Genomic DNA, 11,392 nt, shown 5'->3' with positions numbered 1-11,392 from the left:
ATCCAAACGGCTCCAGGATGACAAACAAAGGTCTTCTGAGGGCAATCCGTGCGGTGTTGTTGTAGAAATATCCACATTTAAAACTTTATGAACGAAAATAACTAGCTTCCGGTAGGGCCGCCATCTTATACTCCTCTGTATTCAGGAGAGAGTATTAGCGTAGTGTACACACTTTTCTTAGTGATGTATGACAAATTCAGAGGGCGGGGGCACAAAGCAGCAGAGAAACCTCCGTAAACTGCATAAGCTCTCATCCTGAATGCGGAAACGACTAAGATGGTGGCATTAAAGGAAGGGAGTTATTTTCGTTTATAAAGTTTTAAATGTGGATATTTCTACAACAAAACCGTGCAGATTACCCTCAGAAGACCTTTGTTTATCATCCTGGAGCCATTTGGATTTATTTTGTGAAGGATAGATGCACATTTTTTGGACTTGAAGGACGTGGACCCCATAACTTCACATTTGATTAACTGAAAGGTCTAAAACATTTTCTAAAATAAGTAAAAATGTGTTTGTCTGAAAAACGATGGACATATGCATCTCGGACGGCTTCGGGGTGAGTAAATCACGGGTTTAATATCATTTTTGACCGAACTATCCCTTTAACAATCTCCAAACAATTGATTATTCATCAAAATCTGTATCTTTATCTGAAACCGTCTCAAATATAAGGTCTGTTTACACACACAGAGCTACTAAACTGAACTGCTCTGTGTAACAGCCAATCAGAGCAGAGCTCAACATTATTATTCATGACCCGTCCAAATATGGTAATAATAAACCATTTAATTCTAAAGGAAAATCCTAAGGTTGTAAATGGACATGTAAAACATTATTGGATAATTTTTACACTTAATAAAGCCACAAACCTTCTATGTAAATATCAAAAAAACAACCTTACATATTATTTCAATGCTTTCTTTGGCACCTTTAACAAATGAAGTTAAACAATTTTAACTTGTTTTTATAAGTTACGGTATGTCAAAACTTAAAACTTGCAAAACCAAGCTGTTTAAATTAGCACATTGTATTGTTTTTACAGTGTACATAAAATCATCCTATATAATGTAAAGAACATTCTGTGAAAATATAACCTTGATATCTTTATTATTATTGACTGAGTAAGGTCAGGTCAAAGTTTGAAATCAACATGAAATCAAACTTGGATGCTCCTAATCTCATCATTAGATTATAAGACTTTAGCCTGGATTTTACAGACATGGTCACAAATTATTTGCTAAATGACAATAGGTTTGTAAATGCAATTAATTCAATTTATTGCTACACTCCCTGATTGTTGAATGCAGTCAGTATAACAACAACAAATCTCTCACTAGTAAATATATTTTGTAATGTAATTGTAATGTGACTAAAAACATAATTCTTAATAAGGTCTGTTAAAACTGTTTATTACACATTGAGTTTTGATAAACAACGTACAACAAATACATTTGAACTTCAGCAGCATTTCTGTGATGTGTCTCATAACCCATGACTTCACTTGATATCTATTTGATAATGTTCTGCAGGTTTTCCATGTGGTGCTTTACAAAACACACATTGACCTTCATTCCCTGAGTGAGTTGGGATTCACAGTGAAAGCTTGTTGGGTTTATCCAAACCAGTGGTTTCCCATACACTCCCTGTTCCATTCCACACGACACAGCCAGCACCACTCGAACTTACACTGAGACCTCGGACACACCATGTGCATACAGCCACCTACCATAAAGGAAAGAGAGAATCCTTATCTATACTGTTAGGAGATAAGGACACATTTGCGTTAAACTTTTAAGGTTAAAGGTGAAAAAAACAAACTAAAGTAAGAAAATCAACCAATGATACATATGAAGACGTGCTGTTCTTTTTTACTGTAGTGTAAAAATGTCATGTGTGAGTTGGTAATGTGCTAATAAAACATTATATAGTATTGCATACCGTGATGTATAATCTGTACCTGTATATTGTCTGGCATTATTAAAATAGTATTTGAAATATAGTTTGTAAAATCACTTGAATACATTTTAAAACTATATGCCACACTACACTGGCTATGTTTACATGCACAAAATGTGTAAGTCGCTTTGGACAAAAGCATCTGCTATATCACTAAATGTAAAATTGTGTCAATCCGACTGAATTTAATATAAAAATGTTACATTCATTTTTTCTTGAATTAAGTGTATAAGTGTCCATGTTTTTCTTACCCCACTGGCATTATTTTTTGCTTGTGGCGGTGGGTTGTGGTGTTAGGGTTCGGGAAATTTCCCCTATTTTCAAATCCAAATGCTGACAGGTATTCCAGTGCTATTCTGACCATACCCATCAGTAAACTATAGTTACAGTTGTAAACAAAAATATTGGCACTGTTGATAAATACGAGCAAAGAAAGCTGCGAAAACAAATCTACAACGCTTCTCCCCCGGAGCTCCAACTAGAAAACTCCAATGTTTCATTGATAAAACATATTTGAAAGTGGGGGCAACAAACACCATAAAAAATTTTTTTCACTAATAGACGTTGGACACAATTATTGCCCCTCATTTAATCCTTTTGACACCTCCATTTGCAGGATAACAGCTCTGAGTCTTGTATTATAATGTCTGATGAGGTTGAAAAATTCATGGAAAGTGATCTTAGATCAGTGGTTCTCAAACTGGGGTCCTGGGCCCCCAGGGGGGGCGGCGAGATGGTGTCGTCAGGGGGCCCCCAGTTTTATTAAATACATTAATTTATAATGAATTCTGTGTAATTAAACCTAAAAAAAAATAAGGCTAATACCAACAGCACTACTTTGTATAATTTAATGTTTTGTTTAATTAAAATGTTAAGTTTTAGACCTATTTTTTTGTCATAAATTTTCTTTGGGGGGGCCCCGAAGGAATACATCGTACACAAGGGGGGGCGCACGCTGAAAAAGTTTGAGAAACACTGTCTTACATTACTCCTCCATATAGAATTTCTCCACACAGACCCTTCAAATGTTGCTGCTCTCTCCTGCTCACTTCACTCCAGTCATTTTCTGTATGGTTTAGGTTGTGCTCAATGACAAATTTTTTGTTGATTTTGAACTAATTTCTTGATTTAAGATTTAACCACAACCCATTCTAAGATTTCTAGCAAAGCAAGTCAGGTTTTGACTTTTTTATCTGTTGCTATATAATATAATCCATGAAGCCATGTATCTGAATAAGATGTCCAGGAAAACAATAAGATTTAGAGATATATTTAACATGGATCACTTTTTAATCCTTTTGTGCACCAAAGCCATCTTGTGTTCTTGCTGGCAATAAACTCTGTTTTGTTTCAACTCAGTCCTGTTCAAAGTTCCAGTACAGCAAATAAATATGCTGGAGTTTGGTTTTGCATGAGAGCAGATGATTTCTTATACACTGTCCCAAACAACTTGTGGTGCTATTTTCCTTTTTTCCTATTTTTTTATTTAAGCTTTCTGAATCCCAAGATTCAACTGATTTCGGAAGTTCTCCATCAGTGATCCTTAATGAGTCTTTGTCCACTGAAATAATTCTCCTTGCTGAGCATTAAGATGATATAGACACACGTCCTCTTTCAGGCACATTTGCAACCTCTCCAGTTGATATATAAAAGCATATTATAATTTAAAGGCTTTATTTTTACCTGCCATTTGAAAATAACACATTTTAGTGTTGCAATGGCAATACCGCAACACTGTGAAACCGTGGTATTTTTGCTAAAGGTTATCATACCACCAGAATCTTATACCGGCCCATGCCTAGTTTCTACAGTAGCCATAAAAGGGAAAAACTGCTCCACAGAGCATGTTTCTTTACAATGTTGTCTCAGACGACTATAGGCCCTTTTTTAACAATCCAAACACATGGTCTAAAGTGCAGAGTCTAAACGGGCATGTCTGAATCCACTTTTGCTAATTGAACTACAGAAAAAATGGTTTGTGTGCCTAGCGCACAGTCTAAAAGGGTTGTTCCTATTCTCATAATGAGTAATGGGTGTATTTTGGGCCTAACGTGCAATAAACCAATGACAGTCTCATCTCCAATCCCCTTTAAAAGCCAGTTGTGCTCACGCCATGCCGATTTCCTACTTAGATGGTGGAATTTGTAAACTGAAAAACTAAGCATAGGAAGAAGACCACCAGTTTGAGATTGATTGATGTTTTTATTTGTATTGAAATTGTTACTTTTTTGTACAACCTTTGGTTCTCTTTAAAAGTCATTTTTTGTCAGTCATGAAAGTAAAATTAGCAGGCTTTTAATTGCTGTAAATGTATGGAATCCTACACGATCAGTGTAATCTCAAAGAATAATTCACAAATATGCAAGAAAAGGTGTGTACTTTAAAAAGACTTTATTTGTAATAAACAGGAGATAAAGAATTTACAAATGTGTGGAGAGCCAAAATGTTTTTAGCACTCGGACAGCGCCGTGAGGGTTTTGAAAAGCATTACTTAAAAAACGTTTCTCATCTCACCACATCTACAGGTACAAAGTCATCATATACAATAAATCTGTGGGGTAGCAAAAAAACATTTCAAAATAAATGTAATATTTGCATTTGTTTAAAGCAAAACATCAAATTACTTACCAGGCTACAGGTGAAGCAGCTCTTTACGCCTTCTAACGTTGCATAATCGGTTTTTATTCATGTCCACTTCAGCTGGTTCACGTGTTCGGAACGAAAACGCGTTGCGATAGGCTAGTGCTTTTTGTCCTTCTCTGCTATTATAATTTTTTTAATATGGCAGAACGACATGGAAGCCTCCTTGGACTTACCCGTTCAATGTAAATAAAGAGAAGAAATTCTAACTTACAAAGAAAAGTCAGTTCATTGGCAGAGGTCATCTGACACCAATGAGGATATATTTATGAATAAAGACATTAATTTTGACTAATAAAATACTTAAAAAACGACGCATTGTCCGTTTAAATAACAAAAACAATGCGCCTAAACACACCTCGTTTTCAGACCAGCACACCCATAATAACTGCGGCAAACTCAAACGAGCAAAAAACACTTGCGTCGCGCAATGCGCCTGGTGTATGATAGGGCCCAATATGTTTGTCCTGTGGCGGCTACCGTAGCTTCTCTATTTGTGAGGGGTGAGAGCTGTGGACTGAGCTGTTCGCAGCCTCACCACTAAATGCCGCTAAAATCTACACACTGCACCTTTAACTATTTCCTTAAAGCCACTTTCTACTTTGTGTAGCTCAACAATCTTTTGCTGCACATCAGAACTGTAGTCTTTGAGTTTACCCATTGTGAAAAATGAATAAGGGAATAGGCTTTGTGTTGTTTAATATGTATTCCCCTGTGAAACAGAAAGTCATGACTGGAAAACATGATGTTTCTAGTCACCTTAGTGTGCTACGTTAATGTCAATGGGAATTTCTAGGGGTGCAAATAATTGTGTCCAGGGTGTAAAAGAAACATTTATTTAATAACGTAATCCCCCACCCCCAATTTCAATTGTTTTACTTTAATAAAAATTTTATTTTTGTGATTTAAAAAAAAAAATTAAGCTCAAAAGGAGAAACTTTGTATATTTCTTTTCACAGGTTTCTTTGCTCATATTTACCAAGGGTGCCAATATTTTTGTCCACAACTGTAGGTGTAAGAAAACCATCCTACCATTCTTTTCCACAGGAACTTTGCATTTGGGGCAAGGGCGAGTTGTCTTGTCTATAGTCTCCTGTGATGCTTGTTCCCATCGAGCACGAAGTGCTGCTTCTTCATCTACAATATAACCCTAAAACACACACGCACACAGAGAGAGGGACCTTTTATCTCAATTATCTTAAAATTTTTCCTTTTTCATAATTATTTCATGAATCAAGTGATTTGTGAATGGCTTGTAGGCATTGTCCTTGAATGACACTTTGTAGCTATAATCTCTGCACTCCTTAACTGAACAGAAGGAATATTTAAGCAGACGTGAGTATTTTCACCTTGTGGGATGACTGATGATATCGGCTGGCCCACATAAATTGAACAGTGTCCATGCATATGTTATGAAGTCATATTAAAAGTGTGGGATTTTTACCTGAAGGGTATTTCCCTCTGCTGTGGCCATCTTCTGTCTGCAGCTTCCTTCATGATATTCTTCCTTACAGTTTCTGCAAAACACAAACTAAACAACAAAAGTTATCATTAATAAAAACATACTTTAATGCACATTATTAAATGCAGCTGGAGATTAAAAAAGCAATGAAGACAAACTCCATGTATTACTTTCAGGTAAAATTTAGGTGTCGATGAAAATCTGTTTGCTGCAATCACCTTTAGGATCCAAAACAATATTGCACATCCATGCAGCAGTCAAACCCAACACTAGGGGTCAGCCTTTCACCATAACCTTTATCAAACCGAGCTTTGTGAAAGTGAAGCACCATCACTCAAGGGTTTAGCATACACCTTTTCTTTGAAGCTCCACTGATTTAGTATTTCTTCAGAGAGCCAAACTGTGAAGTAAAGGGAGCATCACATCATCTCTCTGCTTTATTATTTCTGCTGCTCGTGACAGATCCTCTCAAGGTTCGGAGACAGATGCTTCTGTGTTTTCTCTCACTTCTGTAATGATGAGAAAACAAAGTTCTTCTGACAGCCACTTTCCTTCTACTTTTTCACCCCCGCTATCATTCGTTCCCTTTTAGATGCGCCACCATTCATGTTTATTACCCACACGGTTGGTGTCCTTCTCTAGCACAGCCGTTTCCCGCCGCGTCTGAGAAAAGAGCGGTGCGCTCGACGCTGAGCGTGGAACAGCGTGAGACGTTTCTTAGGGTGAAATTAATGGTGCACGCAGTCCTGAACAAACCGTTTCAGTTTCTTTACTTTCAAAGAAATGAGAGATTACAATTTGTCAAGCCGGTTTTGGTTTCTAATAATCAGACCTACACTGAATCTCTGCTTGCAGAATGTTTTTCATCATAAGAGAAATTCCTTGCCATTTCAAGTTTTTCATGACAATGTCTGGCCTGGGCCTATTAATAATATACTGTCAGACTGATCTCTCTCTCTCTCTCTCTCTCTCTCTCTCTCTCTCTCTCTCTCTCTCTCTCTCACACACACACACACACACACACACACACACAAATACACACTTACTTACTTAAAGGTGCACTGTGTTATGTTTATGAGGATCTCTTGACAGAAATGCAATATAATATACATAACTACACTCATCTAAAGGATTATTAGGAACACCATACTAATACTGTGTTTGACCCCCTGTCACCTTCAGAACTGCCTTAATTCTACATGGCATTGATTCAACAAGGTGCTAAAAACATTCTTTAGAAATGTTGGCCCATATTGATAGGATAGCATCTTGCAGCTGATGGAGATTTGTGGAATGCACATCTAGGGCACCAAAGCTCCTGTTCCACCGCATCCAAAAATGCCCTATTGGGTTGAGATCTGGTGACTGTGGGGGCCATTTTAGTACAGTGAACTCATTGTCATGTTCAAGAAACCAATTTGAAATGATTCGAGCTTTGTGACATGGTGCATTTTCCTGCTGAAAGTAGCCATCAGAGGATGAGTACATGGTGGTCATAAAGGGATGGACATGGTCAGAAACAATGCTCAGGTAGGCCGTGGCATTTAAACGATGCCCAATTGGCACTAAGGGGCCTAAAGTGTGCCAAGAAAACATCCCCCACACCATTACACCACCACCACCAGCCTGCACAGTGGTAACAAGGCATGATGGATCCATGTTCTCATTCTGTTTACGACAAATTCTGACTCTACCATCTGAATGTCTCAACAGAAATCGAGACTCATCAGGCCAGGCAACATTTTTCCAGTCTTCAACTGTACAATTTTGGTGAGCTTGTGCAAATTGTAGCCTCTTTTTCTTATTTGTAGTGAAGATGAGTGGTACACGGTGGGGTCTTCTGCTGTTGTAGCCCATCCGCCTCAAGGTTGTGCGTGTTGTGGCTTCACAAATGCTTTGCTGCATACCTCGGTTGTAACGAGTGGTTATTTCAGTCAAAGTTGTTCTTCTATCAGCTTGAATCAGTCGGCCCATTCTCCTCTGACCTCTAGCAATAAACAAGGCATTTTCACCCACAGGACTGCCGCATACTGGATGTTTTTCCCTTTTCACACCATTCTTTGTAAACCCTAGAAATGGTTGTGCGTGAAAATCCCAGTAACTGAGCAGATTGTGAAATACTCAGACCGGCCCGTCTGGCAACAACAACCATGCCACGCTCAAAATTGCTTAAATCACCTTTCTTTCCCATTCTGACATTCAGTTTGGAGTTCAGGAGGTTGGCTTGACCAGGACCACACCCTTAATGCATTGAAGCAACTGCCATGTGATTGGTTGATTAGATAATTGCATTAATGAGAAATTGAACAGATGTTCCTAATAATCCTTTAGGTGAGTTCTTTCTACGTTTACACAAAAATTACATCTAGTTTCCTGACTTTAGGCTACAGTACAGGTCTTGTAATACTTGAAAAGTTAGTGTTGAATCTTCAGAAACCTGCAAATAGTTTGTTAAATTTTATATGAGGTTCACAAGTTTTGCAACCCTGTAACCACATTTTTATTACAATCTTCTAGCAATAAACTGAATTTATTGAAAACTTTAATGAATTCCTAGTTTTAAGGTCCTATGAAATTACAGTATAAAAAAGGACTACAAAAAGTCAATTTTTGGTTAGTTTTTAACCAAGTATAATTAAAGGTTCAGCCTCAAAAATGTAACCTTAAAAAACCTTAAAGGGAAATTCTGTCATCATTTACTCACCCTCATGTTGTTAAAAACCTGTATACATTTCTGTGTTATGCTGAACACAAAGATGATATTTTGAGCACCATTGACTTCCATAGTATTTTTCTTTCCTACTATGAAAGTTAATGATACTCCTGTTTCCTGCTTGATTACAGATATCTTCCTTTGTGTTCAGCAAATCAATAAAATGTATACAGGTTTGGTGAGTAAATGATGACAGAATATTCATTTTTGGTTAACTATCCCTTTAATGAGTTTTTACAAAACATTTGTTATTTTATTGCAATTCTGTTGCTAAACCTGAAGATCCCTTTAATGTGATAAGGTATAGTGTACATATATATGCCTACCATTACTTTTTATATTTGGATTTGTTTGTAAATATGCATACCGTATTTATTGTTTCTATGTTTGACAAATGTCCATCATATCAATGGATGTGATTTTTTATTACAGACTTATTAATTTGCACATACCTTTATTTTTGTAATACAAATTTATTTGTATATTTTGTAAATACTTTTTTTATTATGCCAAATTCTACATTTTGACTTAAAATAAACCTTGTCAGATTTGGTGCTCATAGCTTAACTGGTAGTGTGTGGCACCAGCATTACCAAGGTCACCAGATCTTTCTCCATCACCAATGACAGGTGTAATCTTTCCTCTCGAGATGCTGAGAAAAGATTCTACACACAAACTTTAACCATAAAGCACACACACACACACACACACACACACACACACACACACACACACACACACACACACACACACACACACACACACACACACACACACAGGGCACAGTTATATCTGGCAGAAATTGTTCTATCGCCGACGGCTTACAGCGAGATCAGCTCTACTATTCAACACACGCCGCTGCTGATACAGAGCCCCTAAACCCCTAAACAAAAGAGAGAAAGGAAGTGTAAAATGGTAGAGCAGATATAGAGAGGGCACATATTGATTTTTCTGTAAGTGAAGTAGGACAGGTGAGGTGTCCCTCAGATCCAGAGAGTGTAAAAACCTTCTTTCTTTGGTTTGTGTGTCTGTGTGTAAGAGAGAGAGAGAGTGTCATCATTGGTATATGTCTGCTGGTGCCAAGGGTTCATTACCGCCAACGGCAATAAAGGCTTTATCTGTGGCTCTCAGATGCAACACTGACCGCACCATCACTGTCAACCTGCCTGGTCACAAACTGGCCACAATGCTCTCAAACTGATACTGTACTTTAAAAACAGGTATGGTAAGAAGATAAAGGACAAACTCTCTAAATTCTTAATTGAACACACAAACACAGAAATACTGTACACACTTCTACAGAAATGATACCTGCACTGTTAGAAAGAAATGGTCAAAATATGTACCCCAGCTGTCACTGAGACACTGGTAAAGATATGTATACATTTGGTACCAGTAAGAACTTTTGAGGTACTAATATGAACTCTTTAGGTTCTAAGCTTTACTTTAGATTAAAGGAAAAATACACAGTTTTTCAATATTTTACTATGTTTTTACCTCAACTTAGACGAAATTATACATCCCTTTTTTAATGCGTGCAGTTCATCTTTGTACAGCGCGTCGTGAATGTGTTAGCATTTAGCCTAGCCCCTATTTTATCCGCTTAAAAAAATCGCAATGTTTTATTTTGTGCCACCATACTTACTGGTGTAACTACTCATGTAACAGTCTTTAAACTGGGAAAACATGGAAGTGTTTGGTGGCTTCTAAATTCATCCCTGTTTGGATCTTAAGGAATGAATGGGGCTAGGCTAAATGCTAACACATTCATGACACGCTGTACAAAGAGTAAGTGTACGCATTGAAAAAAGATAGGTATGTATTAATTTGTCTAAGTTAAGGTAAGAACATATTAAAATATTGAAAAACTGTGGTGTTTTCCTTTAACAGAATAGCTTGCATTCAGTATGTAAAAGACTACATTTTGGATCTTTTTAATACTTTTTCAATAAATGAGATTCCTGTGACCAACACGAGGGGGTGGGGGGTTGTGCTAGGGGCTTAAACCTCTGTTCCTATTGTCTTAAAATGTAAATGTGTAAAAATATATATAATTAATATTTAAGGTAATCATTATAATTTGCATAAATAACAATACATTTTTACCCTTGCCACTAGCATTCAAAATAAACCAAATAAAATATTAACAGACTCGTAATGAATAGCTGAAAGGTGAATGATAATGAGCAGCTTACAGCTTCTCTTAACTGAGAGTCTTCGGGATACTTCACCAGCCTTAACACAAATAATGTAGATTTATAATATCATGGTTTTGTAGCAAATGCAGCAACATGCGAGTTGTTGCATTTCTGACAATAACATTCAATTTGTTTTTGTTAAAGGCCATTTAATGACAGTACTGTGGTTTAGCACAACCTCATGTATTAGTTAGCAGTGAGTGTTAGTTAGTTATTTAATAACAATTTTGTGTTATTTTGTTGTTGTATATATGGGGAAAATTAAAATCTAAGTCCAATGCAGACGCCTTTGACTTATAAGGCATTAATATCTTGATTTCATGATAGCTAGCACTTCTATCCATATAAAGTAACAAAAAAATAAAGTTTACAACATTGAACAGGAATTCAACATTATTTTGTACTTAATTCTTAAAGTTA

General features: G+C 36.8%; 1 protein-coding gene across 3 annotated transcripts in view; it reads right to left on the bottom strand.

Moving 5' to 3' along the window:
• Positions 1 to 1,051: 1,051 nt before the first annotated feature.
• The window catches only part of prkn (parkin RBR E3 ubiquitin protein ligase), a 137,076-nt gene continuing 126,735 nt past the window's right edge, over positions 1,052 to 11,392 (bottom strand). For 2 of the 3 annotated variants that reach the window (XM_073872985.1, XM_073872983.1), the window contains 3 exons: positions 6,044 to 6,130; positions 5,632 to 5,749; positions 1,052 to 1,725 (listed from right to left, as the gene is read on the bottom strand). In XM_073872985.1, the coding sequence (XP_073729086.1) occupies positions 1,616 to 1,725; positions 5,632 to 5,749; positions 6,044 to 6,130 (315 nt within the window). In that variant the 3' untranslated portion in view covers positions 1,052 to 1,615. Of the gene's footprint in view, positions 1,726 to 5,631; positions 5,750 to 6,043; positions 6,131 to 8,949; positions 9,440 to 11,392 lie in introns of those variants that run through there. The other variant, XM_073872986.1, reaches the window with a different exon arrangement.

The sequence above is a fragment of the Misgurnus anguillicaudatus genome, chromosome 11 (assembly GCF_027580225.2).
Source record: "Misgurnus anguillicaudatus chromosome 11, ASM2758022v2, whole genome shotgun sequence".
Lineage (NCBI taxonomy): Eukaryota > Metazoa > Chordata > Actinopteri > Cypriniformes > Cobitidae > Misgurnus > Misgurnus anguillicaudatus.
Note: the sequence above shows the minus strand (reverse complement) of the source record. Positions and strands in the feature narration are given on the sequence as shown.